General features: G+C 39.9%; 1 protein-coding gene and 1 long non-coding RNA gene across 2 annotated transcripts in view; one reads left to right on the top strand and one right to left on the bottom strand.

Annotated features, from left to right (window-relative positions):
- The window catches only part of LOC105003072, a 178,834-nt gene extending 172,843 nt beyond the window's left edge, over window positions 1-5,991 (top strand). The window contains exon 3 of the long non-coding RNA XR_827080.1: window positions 5,883-5,991. This is a non-coding gene — a long non-coding RNA (uncharacterized LOC105003072). The remainder of the gene's footprint in view (window positions 1-5,882) is intronic.
- Window positions 1-19,639, bottom strand: part of MPP7 (membrane protein, palmitoylated 7 (MAGUK p55 subfamily member 7)) — a 225,280-nt gene that overhangs the window by 112,566 nt on the left and 93,075 nt on the right. Inside the window, exon 3 of the mRNA XM_010860036.1 lies at window positions 17,320-17,438. Within this exon, the coding sequence (XP_010858338.1) occupies window positions 17,320-17,438 (119 nt within the window). The remainder of the gene's footprint in view (window positions 1-17,319; window positions 17,439-19,639) is intronic.

Below are 19,639 nucleotides of genomic sequence, written 5' to 3'. Positions count from 1 at the left end.
TTCCAGACCAGATCCACCACTTAACTGCTTGTGTAACCTCAGTCAAAGCCATACGTTGTTCTAATCTTCACAATAGGGATAAAGACTAGTTAGTACACATCTCTCAGAGTTACTCGAAGAGCTAAACAAGGTATATAAAACTTTGAAAAGCACATGGCACATAAGCAATCAATACATAAGAGGTGGGGTGTTTTAATTATTCTTAATTCTACAGTGCACCCATGGTATAAGATTAGGATATGAAAAAGGAACAGCGACACAGACACACACGCAAACATATTTGGAATTACAATTTTAACAGCATATTTTTTACAAATTAAGTAGAAAGATGGAAAGTAAAAGTTGAGGATATCTTTCAGAAAGCAAGAGCAGAAGGGAAAAAAATCAGACTGCTGATCGAGAAAGACCAGTACATAGCTAAAATGACTTCCAGAAAGATGCAAAAGGCCTGAGGAAAGGAAATTATCAAATGCATAAGAACTGAAGAACAAAGTCTCCAAACTTAAAAGGCCTACTGGATCCCTTTACAACCCTGGGTACAGAGAACCCCCAAAACAGTGATGCTCCTTGTGAAATTCCTGCCTCAATCCACTCTTACCCGGCTAGTTCTTAAGCATCCCTTAGACATCAATAACTAGCTTAATAATCACTTCTCCAGCAAAACCTTCCCAAACATGAGCAAACACTCCTGCCACCCCCATTACACACTCTAAGTACCAAAAACCTCTCTGTATATGGCTATAAAATTTACCCTTATTTAAGTGATTATTTGAGTATTTATTTCAAGAGTCACGTAGAATACAGACCACCATATCTATTTTTTGCCATCATATCCCAACCCCACCTAAAACCAGGTATGAGAAATGTTTAAGTACTTTTTATACGAAGAACCTATATAATAAAATCACTTGGAAATATATCCCTTGGAAATATATTACTAATAATAACGACCTCTATCACAAAGTTCTATGGCTCTTTACAGGACATAAGGAAATTTCACATGTTTTTCATACTGCTTTGGCCTGCTTTTGCTTCTTTTTATTTGTAATCCTTCAGTAACAATCAGCAAGTTCCTTGAACGCTCAGGTTTCCTAAAGGAGCCACCGCCATCTAGTGGACGGACAAAAGATCAAAAAGCACGGCAAGGCAATGATGCGAATCTTGGTAGGCACACAGTAGTGACCACACAAATATTTACTCAAAGTGGAAACCAAAGATGTAAGTCAACTTTATCACATAGTGAAAATCAAGTTTTTATCACTTGCATAATCTAGAACATTCCAACTTTAACAAATGAAATGTATAAATACAGCATATTTTTAAAGTTGACAGTTAACACTGTTTCATTTGGCTTCTAACTGAACTAAACACAGAAATGAAAATAAGGGAAAAAAGCACTTACAGCTGCTATTCTACCAAGGTATAAAAGAAAAGGAAGGCACTATTGAAACACTAATTGCACGCAAAATCCATGACTGAATATATTAAAGGCCATTTTTTAATTAGGAAAGGTCTTTATCAGAACATACATATTTTATATTTTATTACACATATATTTTATATTTTGATCTTCAAAGTCCTCTTGTTAACCCAAAACAATCTCATGAAATTTAGTAAGAAAACAAGGAACTGTGAGAACAACATAGATGTAGTCATGATGAGAAAGAATATGAAGTTAGAGATGGATGACCCAGGCCAGCACACTCTACTGCACAGCTACTGCTGCTAAGTCACTACAGTCGTGTCCGACACTGTGTGACCCCATAGACGGCAGCCCACCAGGCTCCCCCGTCCCTGGGATGCTCCAGGCAAGAACACTGGAGTGGGTTGCCATTTCCTTCTCCAATGCATGAAAGTGAAAAGTGAAAGTGAAGTCGCTCAGTCGTGTCCGACCCTAAGCGACCCCATGGACTGCAGCCTTCCAGGCTCCTCCGTCCATGGGATTTTCCAGGCAGGAGTACTGGAGTGGGGTGCCATTGCCTTCTCCGCTACTGTACTGGGAACATCACAAAAAACCAGTGAAACTGTAAAACGCACGTCTCCTTTCCTCAAGCCTTGCCATAGCAGTTAGGAGGGAGATGCATGCGTATCAAGAAAAAAAATATTACTAAGTTTTGACAAGAAAACAAACTCTTAACTTTTTAATACATCTTCTTTACTGTGGTAAAACATGCATAATATTTACCCTTTTAATGATTTTCTTTTTGCATTTCCGTATAAAAATTTTTATTGGAGTACAATTGCTTTACAATGCTGTGTTAGTTTCCACTGTACAACAAAGTGAATCAGCCATACATATTCATATATCCCCCTCCCTCCTGAGCCTCCCTCCCACCGACCCATCCCTGACCTCTAGGTTATCACAGAGCACCGGGCTGAGCCCCTGGGCTACACAGCAGCTTTCCACTAGCTGTGGAAAGCTACATATGGTAGCGTATGTACATGTCATTGCTAATCTCCCAATTCAACCCACCATGCCCCACGTCCACACATCTGTTCTCTATGTCTGTGTCTGTTTCTGCCCTGCAAACACTAACTTTTTATAGCACGACTGTCAGATCAATAGCAACCACTTAAAGGAATAAGCTTCAAGCGCAGCCTGCACTGTGAACATGCATTTATCTTCACCACTACATCACCCAGCTGAACATGAAAAATAGAGAAACACCACACAGCAAAGGCCCCTGTTGGGTCTGAGTGGGGTAACCTGTGGTGATAACCACCCCCTGAGTCTTAGCGGCTTCTCACAGTGAGGCCTGTGGTCCCGTTAACACTGCAAGTCCTGGGGACTCTGCTCACACACCCACCTGCCAGGCCAAGTGGAGGGCACCCCAGTATCTCATACCCCCGATAACCAGCAATGGCCAGAGATGAGGCAACCACGGCCCGGCTCCTCGGGGCTCCTGGCTGCTGTCACATCTCACATCCACTCACATTTTATTGACTCCACAAGTCTTTCGCCCACATCAAGGGACACAGCCAACGTGACTTCACATGTGTCTGCAAATAGTATTACCAACGGAGAGATGGCAGGATGGATGTTTCTGTGACTCAGTGTGAAATCATTTAAAATTAATTCATTGTATTTTATATACACAAAAGCCTATGATTTCACTTTGAGGGTTTTTTTAATAATAAAATTGCATTAAAGTCTTGGTTTTAAAAATTCTAATAGAGCATTTTAAACAACATTTTGAAACCTTTGAAAGTACTTCATTTGAAAATGTTAAAGATTTTCTAAATATTTTATGTGAAGATGGAAAGAAAAATAAAATCATCCGTACACAATATCCCCATCATGACCCCCAAAGAACACCTCTCATTCCTAAAGAACACCTTTCATTCCTACTATCTGTACTGACATATAAAAAAACATTAACAGCACCTTTCATTTTAAAACAGGTGGATTAAAATCTTTACTGTCATCTATCTGTAATATAGACGACAACTTACACAACTTGAATTCTAATTGAAAGTGATTTAAAAAACAAACTACACTATCAGTTATTTATGAAGGACCTTAGTATTGCAATAAACAAACTCAATGGAATGTGAGCAAAAGTCACTATGCCCTCAGCGGGTACTTGAGTATTTGTAAAATAAATGGAAACCAAACTGGGCAAGATGGAGCCTGGAAGGGAAGGTGTCCAGTCCCTCTCAACAGCAACCCTCCCCCCAACACCTACATCACCTGTAAGCCACGTGGAATATGCAAGGATGGATTATACACAGCTCCTGCCAGAAAGGACTGGCTTCAAGGAACACCATACCCATAACTACAGTAGGTGCCAAAATACGTCACATAGATGCTTACAATATTAGATCAGTGCAAACAGCCACAGAATCAGCATTTAAAAATAACTCAAACCTCAGTCTTGGGCGAAGGCTATGCACCTCACACCCTACTGCATGTTCTCCAAACCCACGAGCTAAGGATTTTGTACTGGATGGTGGGTCTGTCCAAGATGCTTCTGTCTTCTGCATTTAAGACAAATAGAATCTGTGCAAATGTATGCTTGGATGCAATAAACTATCATAAAAAGTGAGCGGAACACAGATCAGAAGATACAACACATACAAACAGAGATCCAGTATCAGATATATGAAGTAGTTCCCACAAATCAACCAGATGAAGACACATAACAAAAGAGAAACAACAGGCAAAAGATATATAAAAAGGCATAGAAAGGAAACTGGAATAGCTCAATCTCTAGTATTCAGATGAGTAGAAACTAAAATAAGCGGACAATATTTCAAATTGACCCTGTTGGCAAAAATTAATTCCAAACGTTAATACAGACATAAAGCAATGGAGACTCTCCTTCTGCTGGTGGGACTGTAATAGGAAACAAGCTTAGAAGAGCAACCTGGTAATACCTAAAAAAGTGTAAGATGCACCCTCTCTAAGAGGAGCAGCATCTCCTGTCTGCACCAGAGGACTCTTTGCAGTTCAGTCGCCCACTCGTGTCCGGCTCTTTGCAACCCTTCCTGTCCCTCACCCTCTCCCGACATTTGCCCAAGTTCACTCTTTGCTCAAAGTGACATGGAGACAACACTGGTTTCCAAGTGAAGGCATCCTGAATGTGAAGGACACCTTTCAACGTAAGCAGCCATCACCAGGAGAATAAACAATTTGTAATTAAGTCAAAGGATGCCATATAGCGGAAATTACTGAATCAGAGTTATCTGTATCACCATAAATACATCTCAAAATATATAGCAAAATGTTAACAACAACAAAAAAAGAAAGCTGTTGACTATCATTCTAATTATAAAAAGTTTTCAAACACACAAAGTAATATTTTGTATTTTTCCGGAAGAGAAATTCAAGATAAGGTGACCTCTGGCAGGTGAGGAAAAAAAACAGAAACAAGAGGGACATTCGGGCTTCAACCGAATCTGCAGTGTTTTCTTTCTTAAGCTGTGCGGTGAATATGCGGGTATTCAAGCTGCGGTTCTGCCTTTTCTCATGCCCCAAATATTGTATGACATTTTTAAAGTGAAGGAAAAGTTAGAAAACGTATCTAGCCAACTCAAGAACTTTTTCAAGAATTTCAAATCATAGACTATATTAATTTCCACTGCAATTTCACAGAATGAGAGCAAGGAAGTAAAAAGGCAAGAACACAAGTTTATTAAGGCAAGACAACATCATCGTGAAAAACAGAACTGTAGCCAAAGGGATGGTGAAAAGAAAATAGTGTAAATTCTGGGATAAGCACTGCACATAGCAAAAAGAAAGAAATGCGGGAGGTTTAAGATGATAACCACCACAGCGACTTATGTACCAGACCATTTAAAGTGTGTTTCATATATTCATTCGTTCAGTCCTCACAACTACTACTGTCTCCACTTAATACGTAAGGAAAACGAGACACTCTGAAGTAAAACACTATGACTGTTACTGTCGGTACATGTTCTTGGCACAGCCAGGATCTGAGACCCAGCAATGTGGCTCCAGCGTCCCAGCTCTGAGCCACTACTGCAGACATGTGTCCACATGAAGGACAAGAGTGGAACACGGAACACTCCTCAGTATCCCCAAAAGTCCATGATTCATGCACTGCTCACAAGGCAGCTAGATGAACACAAGGAGAATGAAATGACTGCAAGAATGAGAGAAAAAAGAAAAAAAGAGGCAGACAAAAGTCCAAAGGTAATCTGAATAATCAAAGCTGTCCCTGGAGCTTCCAAGATTCCTCCCTCTAGAAATTACCTGTTGAGCCACATAGGGAACCCACTCATTCACTTAATGATTATGAGCTGAGTGCCTGACGCACCAAACTAAACCCCAGGGAATATTATCCAATCCCTCCCTCCAGATCAAATGGAGTTTACACCAAAAGTTTACTTCTGCTTCTAATTTTTTTTTTTTTTTTAAGATTTGGAGACACATGCTAGAAACTACAAAAATCTAGGACTCAATGGAAAAGTCCCTGATGCTGGGAAAGATTGATGGCAGAAGGAGAAGAGGGCGTCAGAGGACAAGATGGCTGGATAGCATCATTGGTGCAATGGATATGAACTTGAGCAAACTTCGGGAGATGGTGAGGGACAGAGAGGCCTGGCGTGCTGAAGTCCATGGGGTAGGAAAGACAATTCTAGAAACACTGTTTAAAATGGCAGCTAGGTCTCCAAGCCAGCCCACAAAAGCATCTCTAAATCTGTTATGTGAAATTCCACCTCAACCTTGAGTCTTCTGTGAACAGCATGTGTGTTCCTGCACGCCTTCCAACACAGCCCAGAGAGGCGAGGACCTAGCTCGACGCGACCCTGCCACCTCATAGTCCATCAGGGCCCCGAGGAACAGGCCCCTCCCTTTTCCTCTCTGGGTCCACAACCATCTACAGTCACTGTACTTTGAGAACCAATTCAGAGCAGGAAGACCACACTCATGGCCCAACAGCATCCTAGGAACAGGACACGAACAAATGCCCGCCCTTGCCTTAAGGCAAAGTCTCCAAAACACCACAGTCCAGGGATTGGGATGGAAACAAGAGCCGATCCAGGCACCAGAACTGCAGACATACAACTCCCTGAGCCAACCATTCCCTTGCCGGGTATGTCCAGCCACACCTACAGAACAACTCAGCAGAACCTAATGAAGGGGGATGCACAACTTGGCCCAGTGACCCCACTGCTAGGTAGAAAATCCAGAGAAGTTCCATGTATTCCTACTGAAATTCCAGTTCTCTGGAATTGGAGAATAGCAGGAATCACCTCCACAAGGGAAGTGAGAGGATTACTAGTTTCCTGCCTCTACCCATTCTAAGGAATACATTGTTCTTTTCTTTTTTACCATTTTATTGGAATATAATTGCTTTACAAAGTTATGTTTCTGAGTTTCTGCTGTACAGCAAAGTGAATCAACTGTATGTACGTGTGTGTGCATATATATACACATACACATATATATATATATATCCTCTCCCTCTTAAGCCTCCCTCCCATGCCCCCTCCATCATACCCCTCTAGGTCATCACAGAGCATCGAGCCGAGTCCCCTGTGTTATATAGCAGCTTCCCAGTGGCTATCTATTTTACACAAGGTAATGTATGTATTTCAATACTACTCTGTCAATTCATCCCACCCTCTCCTTCCCCCGCTATGTCCATAAGTTTGTTCTCTACGTCTGCATCTCTATTTCTGCCCTGCAAATAAGTTCATAGTACCATTTTTCTAGATCCCATATGTATGTGTTAACATACAATATTTATTTTTCTTTTTGTGCCTTACTTCCCTCTGTATGAGTCTCTAAGTCCATCTAGATCACTACAAATGACCCAATTTCATTCCATTCTATGGCTGAGTAATAGGGCATGAACTGCTCTTTAAATCAGGTAGGATACCCAACACGTGCGTGTGTGTGGAGTAAACAGACTCCCTGTTAGTCAATTATGAATATATGCAAATTAAGATGACTGCTCTAAAGCGAAGCATATTCAAATGAATATCTAAATCTCACAGCAACTTTCAAAAGGTGCTATTCCATGATGTGAAACACACACCCAGCAGGAGGATGCAAGCCCATCAAGTACCCACAGTCCTGGCCCCCTAGTCCCCCCATCCCCAGTCCTGAGCAAATCTCTAAGAAGGGTTACATATGGCCTCTGTTTTGAGAGTGTGAATTACAAAGGCAACAATTTACTCAGGGTCTCAGGAATTCATATCTTCAGCAGACTTTACATGTTTCTGTGCCTGAAAAAATGTAAACTATAACGTAAGAAATAACTTCGTCTGGCTCCTCCAACAGAGCTGGCCAAACAATTACCTTTGATTGGCCGAGGAGCGTTACCAGCTGCTGACACCCAGCTCGCCCCTCCGTCAGCCCAGGTGGCCGGGGATCATTCGCAATGTCTGACTGCCTTTTCCTTTTCCTCCCACCAAGGCAAATGGGATTGCAGAGGCAAGTAACATAACCTCCCCACCGGGCTTTCTCTCTGAACCCCACACCCCCTTCTCCCCTCCAAAACAGCACAATTTGTTTCTAAAGAGCTGGGACCAGCAAGCTTCTTGTAAAATAGCCTTTCAGCCTTGAAGCTGATTTACTACCGTGTAAATATCACCTTCCCCAGCCCCATACGATGCTTTCCATTGCTTCTAGATGAAAAGAAGAGAAGAACGTGGAGTGCCTGCATGATTATAAAACCACTACCCAATAAAATTATCTGTCTCTCTCCTTTATGGCTCGACTATATCAATTATCCTGGAAATAACTACTTTCCAGGCAAGTCTCATGGTGCTAATGATTAAGAAAACTGGAATTATTGGAAGATTAAGATCAAGCATTACCTTCAAGCTGGTTTTTCATTTCCTGAAGTTTCCAGGTTGGAGATATAAAATTTTTAAAGTACATTCTCATTCACAGGTTGCTCTGAGCATCTGCTCAAGACTTATTTTCAGACTCAAGAGTAAGGTTTTCACTTTTAAAATCCTACCTAACTTCACAAGCATTAAAGACGTCACGAATTCACATTCATATGGAGATGGAAAATAAACTGCCGCTAAGTTATCCCTCATACCTTGCTTCCACGTGTCAACTACCCTGCCCATGACATCATGTGTTTCATTAAAAATAAAACTGCAGGACATCTTTAAGAAGAGAAATTAAATATTTTCAATTATAATTTGGTAAGAAGCAATTATCCAAAATAAAGAACTCTTGCAAATCAATAATGGAATCACAGCCAAATTAAAAAGAGGGCAAAGGAAGATGTCTGGTTTCAGCTCAGACATGTGAAGAGAAAGGAACTTGCAAGACAAACTGTTACCTGAAATCAGGAGGGAAAATCATGGCTAAAATCAACTTAGCAGGGGTAGAAACTGCTGGAGCCAGAAACTTGCAGGAACCCTTAACCGGTCATTTTGACAAATTAATGCTGGGCAAAGGTAACTAGCCTGCGGGACTCAGTCTTGGAGGAGAACCTTGCACTTTCCTCAAAGAGCTCTACCCACCCCCAAAAAAAAGCCCTACCAAGTTCTCATGGTGAAAACAGGAGAAAAATCCCCTAGTGTTTCAAGCAGGGGAAGGAGAAAAGTAACCATTTTGCAATACAAAGGCCGAGAGCTCTCTCCCCTCCAAGCATGCATACATGCTAAGTTGCTTCAGTTGCTGTGCGACCCTGTGGACTGCAGCCCACCATGCTCCTCTGTCCAAAGGATTCTCCAGGCAAGAATACTGGAGTGGGTTGCCATGCTCTCCTCCAGGGGATATTCCCAACCCAGGAACTGAATCCATGTCTCTTCGCCTCCTGCACGGGCCGGTGGGTTCTTTACCTCTAGCACCACCTGGGAAGCCGCCTCCCTCCGAGTGAAAGTGAAAGTAGCTCAGTCACGTCCGACTCTTTGCAACCCCATGGACTACAGTCCATGGAACTCTCCAGGCCAGAACACTGGAGTGGATAGCCTTTCCCTTCTCCAAGAGATCTTCCCAACCCAGGGATCGAACCCAGGTCTCCTGCATTGCAGGCGAATTCTTTACCAGCTGAGCCACGAAGGAAGCCCAAGAATACTGGAGTGGGTAGCCTATCCCTTCTCCAGTGGATCTTCCCAACCCAGGAATTGAACCGGGGTCTCCTGCATTGCAGGAGGATTCTTTACCAACTGAGCTATCCCTCCAAGAGAGTGGCTTTACTTATCAGAGCTGTATTTGACCTGGGAAAAGGGCAGTAAGAAAACTTAACCACATCCCCACCTCCCAGCCTTCCCATCTCAAATAAGGGAAAAAAGGAAAGAAAACAAAAAGGCTAAGAAACGCTTTTGAAGGTCCTCATACCCAGGGACTGACATTTAATCAGAATATTATATACCAATTTCTCTCTCCAAGACCTCACCATCATTAATAGGGCTCCAGTAAAATAACACTGGGTTATAACTGAGACAGCCAAAGACACAGATTCCAAGAGCATTCTTAAGGAAAGACAAAGGGAATGGGGGTGGGGCTGAGGGTGAGGGTGGTGGGGTGAGAGACACATTAAGGAAACTGGAGTCTCGGGTACTGAGAGCTTCAGCAAACATTAAACACAGCCAGGTCAATGCCAAAACTCACATGTAAAGTCTCATCACCTCAGTACATATTACCCAATACATCATGTCTAACTTTCAATAGAAAATCACAAAGCATAATAAAAGGCAATAAAAGCACAGTCTGAAGAGATAAAGCAAGGATCCGAAAAAGACTCAACTCTGACACAGAAGTTGGAACTATGAACTAGGGAATTTAAAATACGCATGATTAATAGGCTAATAGCTTTAATGGAAAAAGTGGACAACATGCGAGAACAGATGGAAAATGTAAGCAGAGAGATGGAAACTCTAAGACAGAATCAAAATGAATGCTAGAAACAAGGAACACCATAACAGAAACGAAGAATGCTTTTGATGTGCTCGTCAGTAGACTGGACAAGGCCAAGGAAAGAATCAGTAAGATTGAAAATATGTTAATGGAAATTCCCCAAACTGAAACACAAAGAGAAATGGGATGAAATTTTTAAAAAGGAACAGCATATCCAAGAACTGTGGGACATGTTCCATACATCTTTTGTAACAAAGAGAAAAAGAAGAAATACTTCAAGTAATAATGACTGAGAATTCTCCAAAATTAACGACAAAACACCAAACCATAGACCCAGGAAGCTCAGAAAATATCCAACAGAATAAATGACCAATAATCTACCCTTTGGTACACCATATTCAAACTGCAAGATCCAAAAATAAAGAGAAAATTCTGAAATAATTCCAAGTGAAAAAACACCTTCCCTATAGAAGACAAAGACAAGAATAACATCAGACATCTCATCAGAAACTATGTAAGCAAGGAGAAACTGGAGTAAAATATTTCAAGTGTTGAAAGGAAAAGCCACCACTCTAGAATTCTGTATCCAGTGAAACTGTACTCTGAAAGTAAAGGAGAAATAAACACACAAACTTGAAAAGAAATCTGCTGTCCGTAGACCTGCCTTGCAACAAGTGTTAAAAGAAATTCTTTAAGAGACGAGGAAAGTGATATAGGTCAGGCACTAGAAATACATCAAGAAAAGAAGAGCATCAGAGAAGGAGTAAATAAAGGTAAAACAAAATCTTTTATTTTTCCTACTCTTAATTGATCTGACAACTCTTTCTTTGTTCAAATAACAGCAATGCATTGGGTGACGATAGTATATGGATAAGTGACATGAATGACAGCAATGCGATAAAGGATGTAGAAAAAGGAATTAAGAATATTCTTTATAAGATACCTGCAACTACCTGTGACAAGGTACAGTGTTACTTCAGAGTAGACCTAGATTAGTTGTTAATGTATGTAGCAAACTCAATAATGGCAAGCACTAAAAAAACTTTGATATGTTAGGAAGGAATCGATGGAATCATGTAAAATGTTCACCTAAAAGCAGAGTACGGAGAGAGAGGGTGATTTAAAAAAAAAAGAACAAGTGCTATGAACAGAAATCAGTGGCTGCTGCTGCTGCTGCTAAGTCACTTCAGTCGTGTCCGACTCTGTGTGACCCCATAGACGTCAGCCCACCTGGGATTCTCCAGGCAAGAACACTGGAGTGGGTTGCCATTTCCTTCTCCAATGCAGGAAAGTGAAAAGTGAAAGTGAAGTCGTTCAGTCGTGTCTGACCCTCAGCGACCCCATGGACTGCAGCCTTCCAGGCTCCTCCACCCATGGGATTTTCCAGGCAAGAGTACTGGAGTGGGGTGCCATTGCCTTCTCCATATAGACCACGCTAACACTAACCAAAAGAAAGCTGAAGTACCCACATCAGTTTCAGACAAAGTGGAGAGCAGAACAAGGTAAACTGTGAGCGATAAAGGAGGGTATTACATGATGAACAGAGAGTCAACCCTCTCAAAAAACATAATAACCTTCAGTGTGTATGCATCTAACAAGACAGCGTCAAAACACATGATGCAAAACTGATAAGACTGCAAGGAGAAATGAACAAAGCCACTTTTGTACTCGAAAACTCCAACACTCTTTTATCAGTGATTGACAGATCCAGCAGACAGAAAATCAGTATTTAGCACCATCAACCAACTTAATCAAATACTTCATCCAACAACAGCAGAATACACATTCTTCTCAAGCTCACACAGAACAAGACAGACCACATTCTGAACCATAATACACCTTAACAAAATGGAAATCATATAGCATATGCTCTCAGGTCACATGGGAGTTAAAAGAGAAATCAATAACAGAAAGACAGCAGTAAAATCTCCACATGTTTGGGAACTAACCAACAATTCTAAAGTACACATGGGCCAAGGGAGAAGTTTCAAGATAAATTTTTTAAACATTTTGCAATAAATGAAAATATGGTTTAACAAAATTTGTGGAATGATGCAGAAGTAGTGGTTAGAGGGAAAGCATGGCATTGAACATTTAAAAAAAAAAAAAGAACTAAAATCAATTTTCTAAGCTTCTACCTTAGGAAACTAGAGGAAACAGAGCAAGGAGAAAAAAAGAAAGAAAGAATAAAATACAAGCAAAAAGCAACAGAATTGAGACAGGAAACAGGGGGAAAAAAAAAATCAATGAAACCTAAAGCTGGTTCTTTGAAAAGATAAATTGATGAACCCACAGCCAGGCTAACAAAGAAGAAAATGAGGCACAAACTCCTAATAATATCAAAAATGAAAGAAGAGTCATCATGGATCCCAAGGACATTAAAAAGATAAGGATTATAAACAATTCCATGCCCTCAAATTTGATAACTTACATGATTCCACCAATTCCTTGAAAGATACAAATGACAAAAACTCTCACACAAAAATAAATAGATGATCTAAATAGGCTTATATCTACTAAAGAAATCAGTAGTTAATAACCTTCCCCAACAGTTAGCACTATGCCCAGATGGTTTCAATGGTGAATTTATGGAAAAAATCCTACCAATATTCTACAAACTCTTCCAGTAAAAAAAACAGAAGCAAGAGAGTGCACTTCCTAACTATATGCCAAGCATTACCCTCCTATAAAAACCAGATAAAGACATTACAAGAAAGGAAAACTACAGACTAGTATCTCTTATGAACAGAGATGTAAAAATCCTCTGCAAAACATTAGCAAATCAAATCCAACCAAGGATAACATGAACTATATACCAAAACCAAGTGGGATTTTTCTCAGGAATGCAAAGTTTGGTTCAATATTCAGAAGGAATAAAGTAATCCGTCATAGCAACAGGATAAAGAAAAGTCTATATGATCAAAACAGTAGATGTGAAAGAATCATTTGAAAAAAAAAAAGATCCAACATCCATTTATGATAAAAAAAAAAAAAAAACACTCAACAAACTCGGCATAGAGAAGATTTCTTCAACATGCAGTTTTAGCTTAAAATACCAGTTCCTCCTCCAGTGCCTCTCTGAGGCCAGCATTGAGGGATGCACCTTCTGCATATCAAAAAGCTGAGCCCGTGGGCCATGGTGGAATGCGAATCACCATGTCCTCTGGGGGGTTGAAGACCCTATAAAACAAGGGCTAAACCTGCTCTATTAGAAATTATCCCCAGTGTCCTACATAGTGTCTGGCACAGAGTGAGACCTCAACAAAGACAGCAAGAACAAAAGTCAAGCATCAGAAATTAAAACTACGTAACTAAAAGTAATCAGGGTCTGGTTGAGTTTCACCATGACTCCCTCAAGACTGAAATCACACAAATACACACAACAATGCAATCAGAACAGGAAATTTTCCTTGGAAATAAGAGTTGTGTTTTGTTGAAATCCTTCAGAATCTCCAAAAGAATAAAATTCAGATTGCTACCTTTTTTTCTCCTGCCCCATACAAATATGCAACTATTTGAAAAGGCAGGGGGAAAAAAACACAGGCAGCTATTTAAAAGGTACTAAAATTTTTATATTCTTATCCTAGAAATCCAACACAATTGTGAAATAAGAACAAAAATTTCTTGAAGAAAGAGAACTACCAATCTTCTTTAAAATTAACAGTTAAGTAAGTCTTTAAGCCACATATTGTTGGCTTAAAATGAACTCAATCCAGATTATAAAAATACACACAATGTAACTGAATAAAATAAAATTTAAAGTAAGTAAAGGAATTTCAAAAGGAAAAAACACAAGGATAGGAGATACGATTTGGAAATGAGATTCAGGCACAAAAAATATGCTTCATGGGTCTGTAAATTTGCAAAAACATGGATCCAAAATGTGGCTCTGTGCACCCATCAACTTCACTAGATAATGTGAAAACTGATGTCCTTGTCTGGTCTCACATTAGATAGGATATTTCCATTCTTATATATAATATTTCCAAGGTCTTCAGTAGGTACCACCTTTCTTCTTTTTTTATTTATTTTTTATTTTTTGGCCATACCATGCAGTATGTTGGATCTGAGGTCCCTAACCAGGAACTGAACCCGTGCCCCCTGCACTGAAAGCAGAGTCTTAGCCACTGGACTGCCAGGGAAGTCCCGATATCAACTTTCTTCTGAGTTAACCTTAACCCCTTTTTGGAATCTCATATTCATGGTTTTTATTATTCAACTTTTCTATTTAGAAATTTTTCTTTTAAAAAAATCTTCAGTTACAGTACAGGACCATCATGGTTCTCTTCCAATGACAACTCACAACCTATAGTATTCCCCTCAGAGTGGGGCTTGAGACCTTAAGGTGCCATGCCATACCTGCTGCAGACCCCAGCACCAAACCTGCCTCTTCTTAAGTATATTTTACATCAGATCAGCAAGTTGTCTGTTTAAAACTGCGAGGCAATTTACCAACCACTGTCTTTTTTTACCCAAAAGATGAGAACTGTGAAGATTGGGGGCTAGAATAAAATCAGGTTTTCCGTTCACCCAGTTCTAAATCATGTACCAACAGCGTCAACTGTAGGCAAAAGAGCATAACATCAAAGCACACAAAACCAATCTTTTCAAACAAATTCCTTTTGCTCTACCGAGATTTATGTATAGAAGCCGAAGCCTGCTCTCCTCCACCCTGCAGTAGAGGCTCTTGGAAGACGGGTAAGCAGATTGTTCCAGCTGTTTAAACTACGCTCCTGATCCCGTGAGACCGGCCTTCTGGAGGCATCCTAGGTTTTCCTACTTGAAAACTAACATAATGGGTCAGTCAAAGGACACCTTGAGTCTGCGCATGAGAAAAGCAGGGGGGGGGCGCGTCTAGTGAGAAACTGAGAACATACTGGAATTACATAATAAAACTCATTTTTAAAATACATTTTATGGCAATTACTGAAAAACATTTGGAATAGAGCACATGTTATTATGCTATTTAAAAGACTAGCAACATCCATTTATTTGCTACATTGTTTTTATAAACCAGATATTGGTAACAGTACGCTTCCTACCCACTTAATTATGGACACACACTTTGAATAACAACTTGTGCTGAAAACTCAACAGCTAGTGTAACTAAGAATTTTTTACTTTAGTTTTATTCTTTTAATATTAAAAATAACCACCATCTCTGCCAATTCTTTTTAGTCCTTCACATGCTATGATAATTAAATTTAATAATTTATTCACCTAACCTATGTAACTACCAAAAGAACTAAGATCTTCATTATTTTATTTGAAACTCTTTGTCAACAAACAACCTTGTCAAACAGATACAGACTCACAGACTTAGAGAACAAAATTATGGTTGCAGGGGGCAGGAGGATGGAGGAAAGGGACAGTTGAGGAGTTTGGGATAGACATGTACACACTGCCATTTTAAATGGATAATCAACAAGGTCCTACGGTATAGCACAGGGAACTCTGTCAATATTATATGGCAGCCTGGTGGGAGGGGATTTGGGGGAGAATGGATACATGTATATATGTGGCTGAGTCCCTTGGCTGTCCCCCAGAAACTATCACAGCGTTGTTAATCGGCTATTCTCCAATACAAACTAAAAAGTTTAATTTAAAAAATCTTGTCAATAGGTAATATAATTTCCATTTTATAGACAAGGAAACTGAGATAGTAGCCACAGTATAAATAAATACAACATACACATCCATTGTTTGGGGGGCATATTTGTTTACTGATTAAGAAGTGATGGTGCTATTTTAAATGTGTTTTATTCCTTCTATCAAGAAACCAAGTCAATCTAAACAATCCATAACTGTCCAACTTCCAAACATTTAATACAGGAGTATTTTCATGATCGCTTCACTAAGTCATAAACTTCACCAATTATTAGCCCAAGACCATTTCTAATACATCCCAAGAGAGCAACTACCTAAAATTATTTAGAATACAAAGATATCTTGGCAATAATACAAAAACTAAAAAATTTAAAAAACAACAGACACAATAAAGCACTCTTTAAATGTAAAGCTAGGGAAATGCCACAGATCAACACTTTAATTTCTTGAGAATTGCTACTGCTTAAAGCACACAAATTTCAACAAATTTGACCAAAAAAAAAAAAAAATGCAGTAAGAATTGTCCTGTCCTGTGAAACAACGGTGCCTCATTTCCAAATACTATACATCAGTCAAAAAGCCTCTTATCACAACAGACAACCGTAACAGATGGAGCTGAATTAAGTATAGGATCAGATACTGTTGAAGCATACGTTTCTATCTCCTGCAGACTCTGTAAGACTTTAAATTCCTTTCAGCTTGAGTTAAATGGGAGAAAATGCAATTCATATTTCCAGAAGCAAGAGTGGCATATTTTCCAGTAAGTTCCTTGTTCTCGTTTTACTATTTTAAGACTTCTGATCACTCCCAGCACTGCTGTGTGGCAAGATCTGATTTCTGGTGGTTGATCATTTCCAGGGTATGACGCTTGGCGAAACCGGTCTCCAAACACTGTTTTTTATTCCTATTTAGCGTCAGTGTATTTATACACAAAATACCATGTCAGTGGCGCTGGGCCAAGAAGAGAAACAGCTTGCTAGAATTTCATTTGACTTTGTTAGAGGAAATTATTTTAAATTAATGTGGCTACTGAACAGCTGCCATCCTTAACCTCAGAAAATATATTCCTTCTAATTTTTGCTGCGAACATTTATTTATTTAAGTTAAACTCCAGCTCATGAATGTTGACCATGAGGAGTCTAAACCTTCTTGCGAGGATTTCACATTCTTTTTCTAAACAAGGGCAGGCGCAGGCTTGCTCTATTAGTATGCACGGCCAGGTCGCCACCATTAAGTGAAATCATCTATGTATTTTTGGTAGAATCTTTTTTAACAACTTCCACGCCTGTCAGTGAAATGGAACAAGGCTGTTTTGTTTTTGGAGGGCGATAATTTGATCTCTGCTTTACTGGATGGCGCTCAAAATATTTTTCCATATGTTTTTCCGCAAAGAAAAATCTGACATCAGCATGGTTTACCTTGACTAGTGAATGCAGGCTTTTTTCACCAAACACATCCCAGAGGAAGGTCAGGTCTTCCTGGCTGTCCACATGTGGCTGCAGCTGGGCTGGCAGAGCCACCAACAGCTCATACAGACCTATAAAACGAAAATAAAACACAAAGTGTAATCTCAGAGTGATCTCATTAATTTCGCTTAAGGTGTGTGTAATTGACGGCTGGAACATGTCGTTTTTACTGGATCTGTATTCTGGGCCATCAAGCAAAACTCTTCTCCAAAGAAACAAAGGAAGCTTTTGGATTTTTAAATTCTAAAGATGTATGTATAGCAGGCCTGCTTTTACCTCCTGCAGTGGTCAACATTTTACAGTCCTCCAAGTTTACATAACCCGAAACAAAAAAAAATATGTACAAGCTTTCAAAAAAAAAAAAAAATCGAAAAGAAGAAAACGCATACATTCCTTCCCTTAATCGTTATTACATTTCCCTCGACGTTAGCCAAAGAGTGAAGTGAGTCATGAATAGGAAAAACTTCTTTAGAAGAGCAGAAAATTGATAGCGTGGTCCATTAAAAAGGTTTTGTGGTTTCCAAACAGTTCCTAATAATATATAGCTTCAGAAACATTTGCATTATCGAACGTCCAAAGTCAAGTTCTAAAAAGCCAGAAGAAACCGTACTTGGTGTGGCATTCTTTGTAGTCACCCTCTTTTTAACAACAACAAACTCTGCAGCACTTAGCCTAAATGCAACTCTAATTTGAAGGTATGTGATGCCCTTGGGAAGAGTCAAGGCAACAGATGCAGGTCACGCATGTTCTCGCTGGAAGCTCCCTCGAGCAGACAGTAGCACAGTGTCCCGGGAGCGGGCTGTGCAGACCATCCATCGCGTTCAGGGGCCGGCAGACTCCTGTCCAAGAACTGTTGCAACAGTGCTTGCCCGGACTCTTCAGGGAGGTGACCTGGCAGAAGTCAGTATCAACTCAGAGCACGTTTCATTTTCCAGCGGGATTACATGAGGTAAAAAGGACAAAATTCCTTTTATTTCTGTCTGCTGTCTACAAAAACACCGAGACCTCCTGGGATTTACTAGCACATGGGACTGTTGTTATTTCTGGTCTGAATAAGTGCTGCTGTTCATCAGAGAGACAGCTTTACAAGATATTCCACCAGCAAAGACTTGTAAATTATGGCCTTCTGATCAGTGTAGCTGTTATCTTCCTAAAGCGTTATAATATTCTGATAACGTGATTAACTCACAACCAATTGCATTTGGTAAAACTTTGGAAGTGAGATATGTAACTTGAGATTCGATTAAATTGAAACATTCCTGGGGCTGTATTTGGCCACAAAGATCTAAAATACTCTAGGGAAAAGTAAATAAATAAAACCTTCTCCCAATTACATTCTTAAGTATTGGTGGTTTATATTTGTTCCCATAAAAACCTGGCACCCTTCCTAAACTAGCACTTATTTACAATTCAGTAAAAATATTTTTAAGGTATCTCAACCTAAGTCAATGTACAGGTCTCAGTTTATACAAATACATACACACACACACAGAACCACCAAGATCAGCAGTTAAGGTCAGAGGTTCAAACTATGAAATTATGTAAAAAGAAGGTAGAATTTCACTATTCTATTACCGATTTCAGGAGTAGTAAAAATGATTACCTATTTCTTAGTAATATGATTAGAGCTGAACAATACAAATTCAACTGTGATATAATTTATATGGTACAGTTCTTGCGGGGATTAAATGAGTTTATACACTTTAACAGTCCTGGCATGTGGTAAATACTTGATGTTTCATGTGTAATGCAAGTTTCAGCCATTGTATTACTGATTACGACTGTTATCCATCATTATTATTACTAAAAAAAGGCAAAACTCTGAATCAAACAGTCCTAGATGCAAACCTCAGGTCTCCATTTTAAGGATTTCACATAACTTATATAAGCCTTGTTACCCTCACGTGTTGAAAAAGAAATGATAATCTACACATGTGGTAAAACTGCATCAGTTCAATTGCTCAGTCGTGTCTGACTCTTTGTGACCCCATGAATCGCAGCACGCCAGACCTCCCCGTCCATCACCAACTCCCAGAGTTCACTCAGACTCACGTCCATCGAGTCAGTGATGCCATCCAGCCATCTCATCCTCTGTCGTCCCCTTCTCCTCCTGCCCCCAATCCCTCCCAGCATCAGAGTCTTTTCCAATGAGTCAGTTCTTCGCATGAGGTGGCCAAAGTACTGGAGTTTCAGCTTTAGCATCATTCCTTCCAAAGAAATCCCAGGGCTGATCTCCTTCAGAATGGACTGGTTGGACCTCCTTGCAGTCCAA

The sequence above is a fragment of the Bison bison genome, unplaced genomic scaffold (assembly GCF_000754665.1).
Source record: "Bison bison bison isolate TAMUID 2011002044 unplaced genomic scaffold, Bison_UMD1.0 scf7180017864461, whole genome shotgun sequence".
NCBI classification, from domain to species: Eukaryota; Metazoa; Chordata; class Mammalia; order Artiodactyla; family Bovidae; genus Bison; species Bison bison.
This window is presented reverse-complemented; position numbering and strand designations above follow the sequence as displayed.